Source organism: Epinephelus moara, chromosome 1 (assembly GCF_006386435.1).
Source record: "Epinephelus moara isolate mb chromosome 1, YSFRI_EMoa_1.0, whole genome shotgun sequence".
Classification (NCBI taxonomy): domain Eukaryota; kingdom Metazoa; phylum Chordata; class Actinopteri; order Perciformes; family Serranidae; genus Epinephelus; species Epinephelus moara.
In genome coordinates this window covers 35403302-35421039 of record NC_065506.1, presented here as the reverse complement: position 1 = coordinate 35421039, position 17738 = coordinate 35403302, and the positions used below count along the sequence as shown (strand labels likewise).

The window sequence follows — 17738 nt, the reverse complement described above, 5'->3', positions numbered from 1 at the left end:
ACTCTGTCTGAATACATTGCTCTTCTTAATGGGTTCAGTTGACTATTTAATCTGTAATTTCCTATGACCTGTATCCCAAACACACACCATGTGAAACTGTACGTGGGCAACTGTGCACTCAATAGGTATGGACTAGTTTTAGAATAATTTAAATATAAACAGTTAATGACATGTCAGCAAAGTTCGCCTAAAGTTTTATTTTCATCCTAATTCCATACAGGATTAAAACAAAACAGGCACAATTACTATGCAAAAAGACTCAATACTGAATACTTTTGCCCCCGAGTGTGTCTAGTGGAGCCTCATGCAACAATATGTCCTGGAGATGCTGTGATTATCGCATCTGAAATATAAACTCTACCTTTAGTGTGTTCAATGTGGAGGACATGAACTCACCAGCATTGGATTATCTTTAGCTAACAGCTGTGCGAACTCCTCAGGTGGGACGTCCTGCAGGTCCATGTTGTTAATCTGCATCAGTTTGTCTCCTCTCCTGAAAGAAAAAAGCTTTAAACTTTATTAAAGGTTTTTGTATCAGTGTAATCAAAATATTTACTAAAGGGTTCTTTTTATTGGTTTTTAAAGGCTTATTTGCAAAAAGGTGATGTCACATACTCTCATCCTCCAGTTAGGGTTGAGAAGTATTTTAATCTAAGTCTGATGACAGCTGGTAGGTTGTTGTCTGATCAAACCACGCAGTCCTGATTAAGTTTTTGGGTGTTTAAATTTTAAAATCTAAAATAAATAATGTAATTTTTTTTTTTTTTTTTTGAAGACTCTGATGTTGCTTATTAAGTCATGATTATTTAATAATACCTACAATTTGAAATGCTCTATCAAAAACAAACAAACAAACCAAAAAAAAAAAAAAAAAAAGAAATAAGTTTAGTTACACGTGTTTTATTACTGCTGCAACAACTGGTTATTAATCTGCAAATTATTTTCTCAATCCATTGCTTAATTATTTAGTCTGGAGAATCTCTCAAATCTCTTGTTTTTTAAGACCAACAGGGCAAAACCCCCAAAATACTGTGAAATAAATTACAAGAAAGAAAAGTAGGAAACCCCATTAGAGGATCTGAAACCAGCGAGTATTTGAAATTTTTGAACGATAGTTGTCTGAATTTATGAATCAATTACCAAAATAGTAGTCACTTATTTTCAGTCACAAAATCAATCAATTATTAGTTTCAGGTATAAATAACATTGTAAAAACATTTCTTACTACTTATCAGCCCCATTATAAAGTCGTGTATTATTAGTGTTTGTTCTTCTGTCTGAACTTTAAATCATGAAATAATTTTTTTTTTTGCCTTATTTATTCTTCTTACCTGCTAGAGTTTATTTTTTAAATTTCCTCTTATATCAGAGTTTAAATTTTAATTATTTAACAGGTTTTTATAAACTTTACATGTAAAAAATTGCACCTCATTTATTTTTGTTTAATGTTCTTTCAATGCCTTTTGTCAAAAATCACATTTTGTTAAAGCTTTTAATGCCTTTGTTCTCATGGCGTCTGTAATGTATCTTACTATTTGTTCATTTGTTAATGCATTTCTACTTTACATTTACAAAGTAAAACACTTTGTGGTCAGTGCTTGAAATGTGCCACACAAATAAAATACCTCTTATTTGTATTTATTCTTAAAATAGTATGATACAATAAATAGAGGTTTGGTGAGAGACTCTGAAAAAAAAGTTTGGTTATATTAGTCAAAAATAAAGCATCTGTGGAACAATGTATCTGATTCATACCTGACGAACATCTTTTCTCCAATCTCTTTTTTGTACTTCACCACATTCTCCACTTCATACTGGTGCTTTCCATCATAGATCTGGTGGACAATCAGCACGCCCCCCTTAACCCGAGAATCCTGACGTTTGGGAATGAATTAACAAATTTAACACCAACCAATATACACAATCATGAAATGCATCTCATCTCAGTGTATCTAGTGGTGTTCAGTGTTCAAAGATTGTGTCACCCACCTGCAGGTCCATGGTGCCGACAGCGTCTGTTCCTGATAATGTCAAAGACTCACACCAGTGACAGTGCCAGTCTTTTAAAGTGCGTTTGTGCTTCTGCTTTGTATGACCAGAAAGGGAAGTGGGAACGAAGGGCCACCGACGCGACCATGGATGTGGAACTGATGTCAGAAGGGGAAGTTAATGAAGATGAGTAAATCTTAAATGAAAAGGGGAAAGGGTGTATGAATTTTGTTCGAAAACAGAACTTGAGAAAGAGGTAAGACGTGATCAGTGAAGTTATTTTATTGTTGATGCAGATTTTTCTAACAGCAGCAGAGGTCTCACTAATGAAGGTCATCTTACTCTGACATACACCATCCTGTACTGTGTGGCATAGAGCAGTTAACACGTCAAATGAAACACCTTTTTATTCCTTTACTGCTTGTTCACTTCCTTTATTATTATCAGTAGCCCTCCAATAACCTGACAGCTACCACACTTACTGTCAAAAATTAGCGTAAAGACACAAAACGCTGAACAGAGAGAAGAGGAAATGACAACCGTCTCTTTTAGTTTGCCACATTAGACATGGGAACTACTGGAAGAATCTGACTTCCTCTGTGACAGTAAATAACTCTGTAGTCGAGAGTAAACAATAAAAATGTGATACTATGTGTGTCTGATGTATCCAGCCAGAAACGGAAGAGAAAAGTAACGGTTGTTCACAAACTGGGATGCTCAGTTTGTTGTGTTTTGGCTTCACGTTATGTCAGGGTGGTATTTTATTGAAAGGTAAACATGGCCGAACAGTGGTCCAGCTCTTTACCCGAGGTCATGGGATTCTGCCCACCCACTCAGCATGTGTTTTGTGGACTTGGATAAGACTTGCGACCGCATCCCTTGGGGAGTCTTGTGGGGGGTACTGCGGGATTACAGAGTACTGGTGTCTCTGCTACAAGCCATCCGGTCCCTGTTTGACCAAAGTGAGAGCTGCATCCGCATACTTGGCGTGTGTTGCCCTCCACCAGGGCTGTTCCATGTCACTGATCCTGTTTCTGATTTTCATGGACAGGATCTTGAGGTGCAGCCAGGGGGAGGAAGGGGTCTGGTTTGGGAAGCTCAGAATTGTGTTTTTGCAGATGATGTGGTTCTGTTGGCTTCATCACACTGTGACCTCCAGCATGCACTGCAGCCAAGTGTGAAGCCAAATTTGAGTTCATGGTTCTCTGCCAGAAGACGGTGGATTGCTCCCTCTGGGTTGGGAGACAGTTACTGCCTCAAGCGAGGGAGTTCTAGTGTTTTGGGGTCTTGTTCACGAGTGAGGGTAGAACACGAGTGAGTACGAGATGGATCTGCAGTTTGGTACGGCATCTGCAGTGATGTGAGTGCTACACACCGTTGTGGTGAAGAGGGAGCTGAGCCAGAAGGCGAAGCTTTCGATTTACTGGTCCATCTACGTCCCAACCCTCACCTATGGTCATGAACTCTGGGTAGTGACCAAAAGATTGAGATTGCGGATACAAGCTGCCAAAATGAGTTTTCTCCGTGGGGTGGCTGGGCTCAGCCTTAGAGATAGGGTAAGGAGCTCGGACATTCGGAGGGAGCTCGGAGTAGAGCCACTGCTCCTTCGCATCGAAAGGGGTCAGTTGAGGTGGTTCGGGCACCTGATCAGGATGCCTCCTGGGCGCCTCCTGTTAGAGGTGTTATGGGCACGTCCCACTGGCAGGAGCCCCCGGGGCAGACCCAGGACATGCTTGAGGGATTATATATCTCATCTGGCCTGGGAATGCCTCAGGAGCCCTCAGCATCGGCATCGCCAGACAGATTTTACTGGGGCACGTGCCCCAGTATTGATCTGCAGTGCCCCAGTAAAAATTTCACCAGTAAAAAATTCACTTCAGAGTTTTAACTCCACATAGCATACACGGTATATATATGGTAATTCATTCATGTGCTACTCCATTCACTCCTCGTACACAGTGCGCACATGGCTACGGGCCAGAACGACGCATAGTGCGTCCAAATTCACACCTGTTCTTCTCTATGGATTTTCTCCGCGACCGTGCATCATAGCGAGAAGCACTTGTCGGTAGTCCAATGTTTTTACAGCGAAAAAAAAAAAAGATAAATTTACACTAAAATTATGTATAACAGAGCTTTCATACAGCTTTGCACACACATTACTCTTGGATGGATTACTCGCGAATGCAGGCTCGCACAGAAATGCCACGCATATCAAATGAAAGGACAGGAGCGGAGCTTTCCACTGATACCACACATCATTGTGCTGTCATCCCATTCACGCTACAAATACAGATCAAGTGTCTACAAAATAAAAACCTGACGAATTTCTTTACAATCCATTATACAGATCTTGTTATCAGTCACTTCATATANACAAACCACATGTTTTGGACAACTGTGAAGTGACAGAATGTCCCACCATCATGGTTCTTATATTGTTTTGTCACCAGAAAAATGGCTGAAAATATCCAGTTTTGTCACCAGAAAAATGGCTAAAAATATCTGGTTTTGTCACCAGAAAAATGGCTGAAAATATCCGGTTTTGTTACCAGAAAAATGGCTGAAAATATCCGGTTTTGTCACCAGAAAAACGGCTAAAAATATCTGGTTTTGTCACCAGAAAAATGGCTAAAAATATCTGGTTTTGTCGCCCCAAATTCGATTTTGCAAGTGCACAAGTAGGCCAAATGCATCAGTTCATTCAGGTGGTTAATCAAAGATCCAGTCAACAACATAATCTGATCTGATTGTATAGTTTAAAGCACTATTTAAGCTTTTTTATTATAAATAAGTAAAAAAATTTTGCTCGCGGGCTTGGCGCACTCGCGTGCATTCTCTGTGCCCCAGCTGTGCCCCAGTACAGTCTTAGGTCTAGTGACGCCCCTAGCCCTCAGGAGGAGCTGGAAAGCGTTGCTGGGTAAAGGGACGTCTGGGGTGCTTTGCTTGGCCAAGCTGATGAAAATGAATGGATGGATTGTGAATATTGTGATGTGTTTTCACTTAGATGAGTAAAATAACTCCACAAGAGTCCGTTGTCTTTACTTGCATATTTAACACACATATCTGAAGTCAGACGTCTTAGTACAGCTCGTATACATGGGCACAGAAGTACCAAACTTAGAGTGGCTTACGGTGGTTCAGCTTTATACAGTATGTCTGTTGTCACATACAGTCCTGTGTAATCACACCACTACGGAGGAGGCAAAATGATGTGTAATCCTTGGTCCAGTCCATGTTACCATGAAACTCAGGAACAATCCAGTGTCAGCCCGGTCATCAGAAGAATATGTTTGCATTATACGCAAGTTTCTGAAAACTATGAATATGTAACATGTGCATGGTTTTTAGGTGTTAAATCAACATTTCTAAATATGTGGAACTACTTCTCCAACTAGATGTTATTTAAACTCCTTTCTCCTCCTTGCGGACTCTTGAAAAGATATTTTGATCTCAATGAGACTTTTACCAGCGTAAATAAAAGATGCTTATGTTACAGAAGTCTGTGTGTATACAATCACAAACATATCTGCTAGTGAAACACCTTTACTGCTTTTTACTCTTGGATGAGTTGTGTTACTAAATTTATACAAGCACACACACAAACAAACACATGTATACACACACACACACACACACACACACACACACTGAAGCTATTTCAAGCTTTCCCCGTTGAGCCAGTGAAGTCCGGCTAAATCTGTAGGCACTGAGGTGGATTGAGTTACATGAGAAGCACACGCCACTGTCGCAAAACTTCAGGTCTACCACCATCCACCGAAGCTGGCACCAATCTCAACTCAACCAGGTACTGTCACACACTGAACATACACTGTATATACAGTACGTAAGATTCTTCATGATGTGCGTGTCTGTTTCATCATTGTAGCAGCTGAGGTTGTTGAGTAACGTTGACCTCTACAGTGCACTTGTTTAATACTGGTGTGAATGTGAGATGACAAACAGCTGAAATCAGATGAAGTTTGCTCATGTTGCGGTGTTTGAAACTGAAATCTTTAGTTGTGAGTTTTGGAAACTAGGATTTAGCCATGTGAATGTTTTATAGAAACAAAAATGTGCATCATAATCAAAGCTGCCTCCTAATGTTCTTTGCTTAATGTGAATAAAAAAAATGAAAATTGAAATGAAAGTACTAAACACACGTAAACTATCCACTGATGTATCAGAGTAAACCACCATTGAGTGAGAGTGACATTTGACAGTTTAAGGAGCTGACTCTGGTTACAAAACAGGCTTTGAAAGTACTACAACCTGTCCCACCCTTGTTCCTGACTGTATGCGTATAATACTATCCTTTCTCTGTCTATTGTCTCCGTGTGTGTGTGTGTGTGTGTGTGTGTGTGTTTCAGATGGTGATACTCGATGTGTTAATAATAGGGGCTGGTCCTCATGCCTTGACCCTTGCTAGCCTGCTATCCAACACCGACCCTGATGCAAACTCAGACCCAGGACATGACTCACCCCTCTCCCCTTTCTCCTCGGACCCTCCGAGGCCTCAGACAAACCAAGAGACACCCAACAACAACAAACGCTGCAGCGGCAAGAAGAAAAGGAGAGCGAGAGCTGGTACCATGTGCTTCACTTTACTCACTAAATCATAATCATGAGATACAATTTCATAAGTTTGACTTATTGTCATTCAACCCAGATTTTAAAAACGACGGGACGCTGTGTAAAAACCAAATGCATTCATTTGCTAATTCTTTTTGACATACAGGGGAAACAAGTACTCAGCAAGTCACATTTTTTTTATTACGCATATTTCCAATGCAACTATTCACATGAAATTTAGACCAGATATTGATATTAACTCAATAAGACACTAAAAAGGAAATCTAGCATTTCAATTCATAAAAATCATGTTCAGTAAAGTGGACTGACACAGGAATAAACGGACTGAATGCACCAACTGCAATTTAATTAATCCATGGATAAGCCTTTGTTCACAATGCCAGCTTCAAAACATTCTCTGTATGAAAAAACTTCTCTCACAGTGTTTAGTCCGACTAAAACCGGACTTTTAAAATACATGTAAACATGTTAGTCCGACTGAAAACGTATGTTGGTCAGACAAAACAAGCCATTTTGAAGACATTTTTTTATTGTCTTCAAAATTGGTCAAAGTATTAATCAACTGATTATCAAAACTGTTAGTTACAGCCTTATTTGCAAATTAGAATCTGAAAACAACTCTAGCTATTTCCTCGTCTTGACTTTGTGAGATATAATTTAATTTATGATTCATTAACAAAACTATGAATCAATAAATCTGTCTCATTATTTGGACTTTGTCTCCTTCTGGCACTGGACGTCAAAATGCAACACATTCTCACTCTGACCTCGTCACATGTTGACATACTTGGTCATGGACTTTCCACGTCCACATACGACGTGCAAGGTACCGTGGGTACGTTGGTTGTTGACGTTCTGGGACACCGTGTCAAGTTCTGCCTGTTACATGTATTGTCGTCTTCAAAATGCACTTTCGTTTTCACAGGAAATTTTAACATTTAAATACAGTCTCTTTGAAAATTAAAGCACTACGTCCGTACAACAACAAGAACCAACGTTTCTTTTTTTTACCCCAACAACAAAAACACGTGGTTGGATTTAGGAAAAAAGTGTAGGGTTTGGCTTTCTGATCTTACGGGACGTGAACACCACTCTCCTGGGTGAAAGTCCTGGGTGTTTGTTGAACCCACCCGCCCCACTCGGACTTTCACCACCTTAACTTTCGTTCTTGTCCCGCCGTGTTTCCACCTGACACCAGCATGTATCATGCTGACGTTAAGGGATGTCTTTATTCGTCAGTGTCTGATGCCGCAAGTCACTGCCCAAGCAGTTCGTCCGGTCAGATGTTAAATTTAGATTGGGAAAAAATCAGGTTCACACTATTTTTTTTATATTTCTAAGGACATTAGAATTTCGCATTGTGTGGACGTTAACATTATGACGTTTTGCAGACGTTGGGTTTTGTTCTCCATACCTCACCTATATATCATTACTCTACGTCAAGATGACGTTGGCATGAGATGTCTGGAAGACGTTGGATTTTGCTGACTTAATGTTAAGGGCAATAGTAAGTGAACCCAAATGCAGACACGGGCAGGAGTCAGGAATCAGTTAATTGTATTTATTGTAGAGCCAGGGATGCAAGGGTTGGAGATAGAGCAGCAGGTTGGGGAGCGGATCCAGAGGAGTTGAGGGAGAGCATGGTCAGGGACAAAGAGGTATAATGATGGCTGAGCGGTTTGGGTAATTCCAGTGGGGATGAGGAGGCAGGGCCGGAGTCAGGAGCGGTGAGACTGAAGACACAGAGGAGCAAAAATTAGTCACGGGAAAAAACTTTCAAAAAACAGAGCGCAAATTCAAGGCTTGAGCGTAACACTAACTACGTAGAGATTACGATCTGGCAGGGTGGAGATGGCAGAGCTGAGTATAAGAAGAGGTCTTGATTATGGCAATGAGGTGCACCTGGTGGCTCCGCCCTGACTCCGGCATACCTGCAGACACATACACACACACACACACACACACACACACACACAGAAAGAGAGAAGGGAGGGGGAGGAAGACGGCTACTGTGACGTCATTCCAGGGGCCGATGTAACACTTAATGACAACTTAAAACCAACAAAATATCAACATCAACTGTCATCAGTGTTCCATGTCAAAATGACACTGACACATTTTGGTCATCAAATGTCACAGCCTAAAGTGAACTAAATATCAATCACTGAAAGACGTTGGTGGCCAGCTACGTCAATTGCTATCTTGATGTAGTAAGTAATTGCTTTTTTATTAGTTTGTTGTAATTCTGACTTTTGCGTCATTTGACTTATTAATACTTCTGACATATCAGTCCTGGTTGTCATCTGGCTGACCGGCCACACGTTTGATTTGATCCCAGCAGTAATGAGTTCAGTGTTTTCCCGATAATCAGACCTAATTGCGGTTTAGTTTCACTTCTTTCATTCATTACATTTGAACTGCGGTGTCAGATTTCAGTGGTGACTCAGCAGTCAGGAACCAGAAACGAGAAACAAGGAACCAGACTACCTTACATATAAAACACCAAATAAATGAATGCCGCTTTGTTACTGCTAATACTTCTGCATTTTGAGACTCATGTGATTTCCAACAACCAAGCAGAATTGTGCTTCCTTTTTTTCTCGTGTGGCCTCACAGTTCAGTTTTATGTGGTTTGTGATTAGTCTCCACAGGCCTGACACTGGAGGAGCGACTAGAAAAGTCAATGGTATCAAAGAGGGTCGACTGCCAGCCGATGAATCTTCAAGTAGTAGATTCCTATGGAGAGTGGACCTCTCTGTGGGAGAGCCAGTTCACAGCTCTGAACATCCCTCATCTGCGCTCACACACACTGGTGCACACAGACCCTCTCAATAAGGTATAAACACAAACATCGAGGAAAATCACTTTACATTCATGTAAATAAGCACTTACATGTATCTTTCTTTGTCAGAAAGCGCTGCAGGAGTTTGTTATAAAGTCTGATCGTTCAGCGGAGCTTCACAGTCTTCCAGATCAGATTTATATTCTGGACGAAAACGCATTTTTCAATGACATGAGGCTCGGACAGAAGGAGAGGAAACGTCTCAACATCACCTCAACACTGAAGAAGAGTTTATCCTTCAGTCTGCCAGGAACCAAACTCAGTGTGGATTTCTTTAAAGATCAGGTCAGACACAGTGATTGTATGTGTGTGTATGTGTGTGTATTACAGTACTCATGTTGTGAGAACAGAAATCTGTTTACACACTCAAATTGTGGGGACTCGCCTTCAAGTTCCCATAATAAAAATGATGAGGTTGTTAGAGTTAGGGTTAAGTCTGCAAGAACTGAATATAAGTCAATGTAATGTCCTCTAAAGTGATGGAAGATGGTGTGTGTGTGTGTGTGTGTGTGTGTATGAGGGGTCAAACGTTTCACCCAACCACACTACAACGCGTCACTTGCGCCTACTTAGGACACATCAGATCTAATGAAACCACTTGAGCGCACGCCTACATTTTACATAGGGTTACTATGGAGACACGAGTGTTACACACACGCCCGCTACATGACGCGCAGGCGTTGTGCACTCCACTCACACGACGCGCTCACACGTCTTATCAGTACGCGTGCACAGCGCATTACAAACGCTACACATACACTACACCTGTGTGTCTACGCACGCACGTCCGATTAGCAGAGTTAGCATAGCGATGCTACGTGTCACACGTCCGTAACACGATGTGTTGTTGCTTGAAGAGTTGACACTTTTGACCCCTGTGATACATGACGTGTCTACGCACGCACGTCTGATTAGCAGAGTTAGCATAGCGATGCTACGTGTCACACGTCCGTAACACGACGCGTTGTTGCTTCAACAGCTGACACTTTTGACCCCTGTGATTACATGATGTGTCTACACACGCACGTCTAATAGCCACACGTCTAGGCGTGTGCAGGCATTGCACGCGCATTGCATGTGTAACAAGTACACGGTGAATGCACACGCAGTGCACGCGAAGCAAGTACAGGGTGATGGTTGCACACGCAATTTACACGTATCAAGTACACAGTGAATGCAGTGTGTGTGTGTGCTGATACGTTTGACCCCTCATAGTGTGTGTGTGTGTGTGTGTGTGTGTGTGTGTGTGTGTGTGTGTGTGTGTGTGTGAGAGAGACATAGATGTGAAATATATTATATATTTGTGGCTCATTTGTAAAGATGAGAGTTAGAGCTGGAGTTCTTATTGCCCAGCAAACTTTCTGTTGCTGCCGTCTCCAGAGCTGCTCTCCTCCCAGTACTGGCAAGACAGTTGGCCCTACATCTGCCCAGTTAGCATGAGCTAGCACAGCAGCTAACATCTGACACCATGCCATTAAACAGTGCCAGCGAATTTACACGAACATTGAGGGGGTTTCATTTCAGAGATCTGGCCCTGGATCCCAGTACAGTTGACCCCCAAGTCCAGTTCTTTTTGAGTAGTGTGAACACTAACACAGTTTACTGTACCCAAGCAGAGTATGCTGATCTGTGCTTGCATCAACTTAAAAAGGTGGTATCAAGTAAGGGTCATGTGTACTCCAGTATGGTACACATCAGGTGTGAAAACCAGCTCTATCAAAATATAGAAGTGGGCTGCTATTTAGAGTGACAGCAAGGAGTTTTCGATGCTGGCTCCTCCTTCAACCAGGAGCAGAGCTTTGCCTTGTTGCCCTACCGGTCCTCTGTGATGATGGTCCCTGGGGTTGCGGTGTCCATCTGCAGACACCGCAGCCTTTTCTACACTGTAACACAACCAAAATGTCACATAGATGATGACGCAAGTGTACTCAGGTACAGAACGACATTACTAATGTAAAAAGCTGAGCAGTGCGTACCTATTATGAAAGCAACCTGGAACGGTTCAACTCTGTCGTTAAACCCATTAATAATTGTTAGGTAACAGTAGCCATGTGAGGAACAGTTAGCCCTGTCTTCTGACTCCCTGTCAGAGTCTTGCAACTGTCCCCGGTGCAGAGCTCACACTCCTGCAGCAGCAGATGCAACCCATACAGTCTGATAAGAAGTCGATTACAGTGTGTTTCAGGGAGTTGGCAGTTCAGCATGTCAAGATGCCTCCAAAACTCTTGAAATTATGGTTATCAAATGAAGTACTCTATTGGACTGGTATCACTTAAAGCATACTGGTATCATAATTTTTTAAACAACCCAGCCCTAATGAGTATTGAGTAGAGTACTGAGAGACAAACACATTGTTGGTTCTGGTCTTCGTTGGATTTACTGACAGTTACAGTAGATGGAAAAATATTTGCAAGCTTCAAGCTTTAGGCAGCATGAGCGCCTAAATCTGAGCATGTTTCCTGAGTTGTTGAGTTGATGAATCTGAACACGCAGGTGGACAGATACAACCTGGACAAAGTGCTGACGAAGGGAACAGTGGAGCGCATCACTCCTGTGACTGAGGACAAGGAAGAGATGGAGGAAGAGACTGACAGGATAAAAGTGGATGAGGCCATGAGAGTGACTGAAGGGAAGAGGGTGAAATATTTTCAAGTCCAACTTCAAGATGGTGTCATCCTAAAAGCCCGCCAGGTTGTTATGGCGACAGGTCCAACCCGTGCCCAGATGGCAAACATCCCTTCATGGGTGAAAGGTATTGGAGAGAGCTACCCAGACGAGCGCTTGCAACACACAGTGCACCTCATGCACCACCTGCCAACTGCTCGGCAAAAACTAAAAGACATCCAGAAAGAGACTTCCTCCACTCAAGGTAAGAATGAATGTTTCAGCAAGGGTTATGAGAATAACTGGTATAACACTGAATGTTGTGTTTTCTTTTGCCAGAATATTCAATAACACTTTGCTTTCACTTGAGGTCTCCATGTTTCTGCAGACGTCAGTGGTGATTTGATGCCCCATCCTCACTGCAGCACTTTCTTTTGACAGTTCTTTATGCCTGTGTACAGTGGTGGAACGTAACTAAATGAATTTACTTGACAATTATAAAATACTTGTACTTACCTGCTACATTAATATGGTATGACAGTTTTAGATAGAGATAAACAGATAAACATAAAATGTATCATGAGTTTCTAAAATGATGTATTGTTAAAGGTCCAGTGTGTAAGATTAAGGCTGATATACTGGCAGAAATGAAATATAATATAATAAGGATGTTTTCTTTAGTGTATTGTCACCTGAAAATAAGAATCATTGTGTTTTTGTTACCTTAGAATAAACTTTAAATATCCACATTGGGAGTGAGTGCTTGTCTACCGAGATTACCATGTTGCGTCATCATGTTTCAAACCAAACACTGGCTCTAAATAGGGCCATTTGCATTTTTTGCATCGGCCACCATAGTCAGCAGCCCCTTCGCGATGAGCAGCATCAGAAAAACACTTTTTTTTTTCTTTTTTTTTTGGTGAAACTGCTTCTTCGGTTGTCAGTTTGTTTTGGAGAGGAAGAGACCTCAGAGGATAATTCAACTCCCAGTAAAAACCTCTGAATGTCTGGATCTTAAGTTATCAGATAAAGATAAGATAAGATTAGCAGGTACTAGGTTACGTACAGTGTGCCAAACAGCATCAGAGAAACACTGATTTGTGATGAGAAACTGCTTTATTTTGTATTTTAACTTGTTTTAATCACCTGGCCAGTCTGTTTTGGAGAGAAAGAGACGTCTGCAGATAATTCGGCTCATGTTAAAAATCTCCTGAAACTGAGAGAAGTTTCAGCTGGTTGCAATCTGCAGTCCTCACTGTTAGATGCCACTAAATCCCCCTAAATCTTAGACACTGGATAAGGCCTTAATTACCAAATATCAAAGTTTAAAAAGTATGGTAGTTAAAGCTCCACCTTGACAGCTACAAAGCATTAATAATAATGTTATAGTAATAATAATCGGATAATATAACAGATGATGCGGTAACATTACAATGACAGGGGCCGTTCTGCTACCGAATGAGTACTTTTTACTTTTCCTACTTTTTGTTGCTCATAATTTTCTACTTTTAACTTAAAGCTATACTATGCAGGATTGTTTGTTACTGATTATAAGCACACTCGCTAGCAAAAGTTAAAGTAAAGCCAACCGCAATTCACTCTCATTTGGCATTTTGCTCAGCTATATTTGCATTTTTTTGGCACGGTGTCTCTTAAATTCCTGTTGTGTACAGTCTGGCACCTGGTTTTTATAAAGCCCCGCCGTCACCTGAGCACTGTGGAGGTACACTCCTATAACGTCCCAAACACTGAAAATAAGAAGAAAATGAGAAAATACAGACAGATGGCAGATTCTCTGCAGAAAAATTCACAAACTATAAGTGATGATTCAGAGGAATTACTTCTGTATGAGTCTATGCATTGTTCTTCAGGAAAATCCTGCATAGTACATCTTTAAGTAAAGTTTTGAATGCAGGACTTTTACTTGTAACAGAGTATTTTAACACTGTGATATTGCTACTTACACTTAAAAATAACTTTTCATCATATTTGCTGAAACTGTCACTATACACTCACAGCAGTAACAATCCAGTCTCAAATATAATCCAGCACAAATATAATACTGGTAATGGAAATAAAGTTTCTTTGACTAAAGAGGTCCTGACTGAACTATGATTTTTACCTGTGTTCAAAGTTAATGCTGTTTGTAGTGAGACAGAAAATCTGAAAAAAAAATTGTTCCTCTGCCTCCTCATAGAATCCACCGCAACTAAAACAACCAATCACAGTTTGTGCACTACAAAGAGGAGGAGTATGTAAAACTGTGTGGATGTAGTGACAGTTACAGCAAATATGACAAAAAGTTATTTTTTATTAAAGTTACCAGCTACAGCTTTAAGTAAAAGATCTAAATTCTTATTCCACCACTGCCTATGTGTGTGTAGAACTGTGTGTAGTGTGTGAGGCAGGGCAGAGAGTATTGGTAGTTGGTGGAGGTCTGACCAGCGCTCATGTCGTCTCAATTGCCCTGCAGCAAGGTGCCAGCCATGTCACATGGGTCATGAGGAAGCACCTTCAGGTCTAGTGACAGTGTGACACTGCATGAAGACCAACCATTACTGGAGATATACACCTGTCTACCTCCAGCACCTGGATCAGTCTTCTTTGTTTGCTCCGCAGTTAAAGCAGTTTGATGTGGGCGACGTGGAGAGCTTGGTGGGCCGTTACTCTCACGTGGAGCACGGCATCAAGATGGATGGCCAAGCCTACCTGCGGCAGTTCTACAATGAACGGAGTCTCCACAAACGGCTGGCTATGATTCGCCAGGCGAGGAAAGGAGGAGCCGTAACACCAGAGGCCTACATCCACCTGCAGCCGTTCATTCTGAATGGACAGGTGGATGTGAGGACATACTGTCAGGTACATGTGCATCTAGGCTAGGGGCTAGCTTTTGAGAGTGAGATGAGATAAGGTGAGGTACGTGGTGAAGTTTCTGTCTGAATCTCATGCAGGTGAGTGAAGCCAGCTGGTGCTACAGGAGTCAGGCCTGGAGCCTCTCCCTCAGCACTGGGGACCACTGGACTGGAGACATGATCTGGCTCGCCACCGGCTGCAAACTTGATGTCAAACAGGACCCTTTGCTTTCTGAGGCGATGAAGGAATTCCCCATTCAGGTGGGTTAAACATACAAATAATAATAGCATGTGTCATATTTGTAACCTGAACATGGCAGTCCTGACGGATTCATTACATGTGTCCCTCCATCAAGGTATTAGATGGCTGGCCGTGCATATCAGAAAGCTTACAGTGGGCAGAAGGGTGCCCGCTCTACCTGATGGGGCAGTACACTGCTTTACGGGTAGGTTGTCTACTATTTCTATTATTTTGATGTCCAAAAGTAGTTCTTTACAATAATATGTCATTTTCCCTGCACACAGGTTGGACCTCATGCAGTAAACCTGGCAGGTGGACAGGCTGCCAGCATGCGGATCGCCAAAGACATCATGCGCCGTCAACAGCACGACAACACAGAGGCTTCTGAACTGAGTGGGGAGAAATCTAAAACTGAAGAATATATTCAACAGATGCAAGGCCTGCTGTGGCTTTAACTTTACAGTTTAGCCTGAGAGGCTCGTGAGTGAGCAGTCATCTATTCTTGATTATCCAGGTCAAAGGAAAATTAAATCAGCCCTTTGTGGCTTTGATTAAATGGAATGAACTTAAAATCCTGTATATATGATTTTTTGTGAACTACAACAACAATTCTGCTTCAAATAAACAAACATTTATCTTTAAGGGACCAATATTTTTAAACATACAGTATGAGGGACAGTGCTTGATGAGGTGTTCATTATCAGGAATTAATGGACGACAGGGAGCGCTTTGGTCTGTCACCTCTGCAAAGGTCATTAAAGGATAACTTCAGCATTTTTCAACCTAGACCCTATGCCCCTATGTGAATATGTGAAGGAGAGTGATGTAAACAACATTTTTGGAATTGGTGCACCATTGAGCTAGACAGCATTAGCCGAGCAGCCGCGCACTGACCGTAATGGAAGCACATGGGGCAACTGAACACCGTCACTGTATGTCCATCAAAAGTAGTTATTTTTACAGCAGATTGGCTCAGGTTGTTATTATTAGTGTCTGGAGCTTCTCTTTACCTTTCACTTGTCCGGCCCTTTTGTTATTGTCCCATCTGGCGACACTTCGAAATCTCATGAGACGAGATTTGCTGCTGGAGGACAGCCTTGAAAAACGTGAGTTGGAGGGAAAGTTAGCAGTAGCTGATATAGCTTGTGTTGGAACAAAGAAAAAGTAGTTTAGTGTTATCTAAACTATTGGAAAAAGATAAAAAACAATGGTTTGTGTTTGCTCTTGTCTGAATTGTGCCAACAAGACGACAGGCCGAACTTCACGCAGCTTTCACAGACTGCCTTTTTTGGGATATGGACACGCTAAAGTTGTGGCTAGTTGTGCTGCAGATGGATCCGAACACTCCTGTGGATACATTGTGCCTTGCAGTAACCATTTTGACCAGGACGACTGCATCTCAAAGAGGAGAAAGGATCCAAAGTACATTTTCCAAAAGAAAACAGTGGTTCCAAGAGTAAGGCTACCTGCGACAGACCGAGCGGAGACAGGCTAATGCTATCAGCAAAAGTTATTATGAACTGACGTAACATTACACATGACAGCGTAACAGGATAACGGTAAAAATCAATAAATGATTAGTCGTTACAAATTATAAATGGATTCAGGACTGTAATCAGTCTATATATAGAATGATTCCCCATCTTCAGTAGTTGACATTCATAGTACAAAACTTGTTTTGTACTAGGGATTGATATTCTGTCCTGGGAGCAGGAGGCAACAGGAATCCTGGGAAACTGACTTGTTTTTATGGTAACTTCAGCCACCGTCAAAAAGCATTGGTCATATTTCAAAAACACTAAGTAAGAAGTATGCATGGGTTCCAACGTAATTACTTTAGTGTATTATTTGTCAGTATTAATACTTATAAAGGCAAAAGAACACCTTCTGTGTAAATTAACTCGTGATGCACTGGCCAACTCACAACCTGTGGGACTTGGATCAGGTGGATTTCGGTAAGCTTACTAGAAAATATCATGGGTTTCTTCACAGTAGTCTTCCAAGTATATTATTCATGACTTACAGAAACATTGCGTGCAGTAATCCACCCACCCATACAATAACAATTTGTGGAAATACCTCAAGTAGTTGTGAGATATCCATCATCATCATCATCATTAGCAGCAGCCCTGAGATCAGCTGATCTGCTCAGCTGATACACTTGCAGCTGATCGCTGCCGTCAAATCGGTTCGTTGGCAGCTGCGTCCCAGCAGCTGATTTACCATGAAGAGTATTTTGGAACTGGGAACCCCCTGTGATTGCGTAACCTTTCCCATTATTACGTCATATCATGTTACTCAGCAGAATTTGATTTTGGAATTTTCCTCTGACATGTGTCTCCTGCTCAGTGTAGTTTGGGTCATATTTGTCTGATTTGTAGAAGATAGGATACTTTTAGAAACAAACTATTAAAACACCAATAACAGTCTGAATTGCAACAGTGATAAATAGATGCTTCTGGGGTGGTACTCCTGCCTGATCTCTAAACGGGGGGTGTGCCGACTGACATCTACTGTATGTAATATACTGACTGTAGATAAGCACCTAATATAGCCCCACTTCAAAAGATCTGAACTTTCCCTTTAATATATTAAACATTGCTGCATTAAACTGGTA

General features: G+C 41.5%; 2 protein-coding genes and 1 long non-coding RNA gene across 3 annotated transcripts in view; 1 reads left to right on the top strand and 2 right to left on the bottom strand.

Moving 5' to 3' along the window:
- Positions 1 to 2080, bottom strand: part of LOC126398880 (uncharacterized) — an 8487-nt gene extending 6407 nt beyond the window's left edge. The window contains exons 1-3 of the mRNA XM_050058926.1: positions 1990 to 2080; positions 1756 to 1874; positions 397 to 493 (exon numbers count right to left, since the gene is read on the bottom strand). Of these exons, the coding sequence (XP_049914883.1) occupies positions 397 to 493; positions 1756 to 1874; positions 1990 to 2001 (228 nt within the window). The 5' untranslated portion in view covers positions 2002 to 2080. The remainder of the gene's footprint in view (positions 1 to 396; positions 494 to 1755; positions 1875 to 1989) is intronic.
- A 3628-nt stretch (positions 2081 to 5708) lies between these two features.
- Positions 5709 to 15719, top strand: zgc:113276 (uncharacterized protein LOC553748 homolog). The gene is made up of 10 exons (XM_050057696.1): positions 5709 to 5797; positions 6360 to 6576; positions 9225 to 9418; positions 9494 to 9709; positions 11918 to 12293; positions 14413 to 14546; positions 14648 to 14887; positions 14980 to 15141; positions 15237 to 15326; positions 15406 to 15719. The coding sequence occupies exons 2-10, from the start codon at positions 6360 to 6362 to the stop codon at positions 15574 to 15576; spliced, it is 1800 nt and encodes a 599-aa protein (XP_049913653.1). The 5' UTR covers positions 5709 to 5797; the 3' UTR covers positions 15577 to 15719.
- Positions 8148 to 17310, bottom strand: LOC126400798 (uncharacterized). The gene is made up of 4 exons (XR_007571039.1): positions 17201 to 17310; positions 16132 to 16217; positions 8403 to 8513; positions 8148 to 8315 (listed from the first exon to the last, which is right to left on the bottom strand). It is a non-coding gene; the product is annotated as an uncharacterized LOC126400798 (long non-coding RNA).
- Between the last annotated feature and the right edge of the window lie 428 nt (positions 17311 to 17738).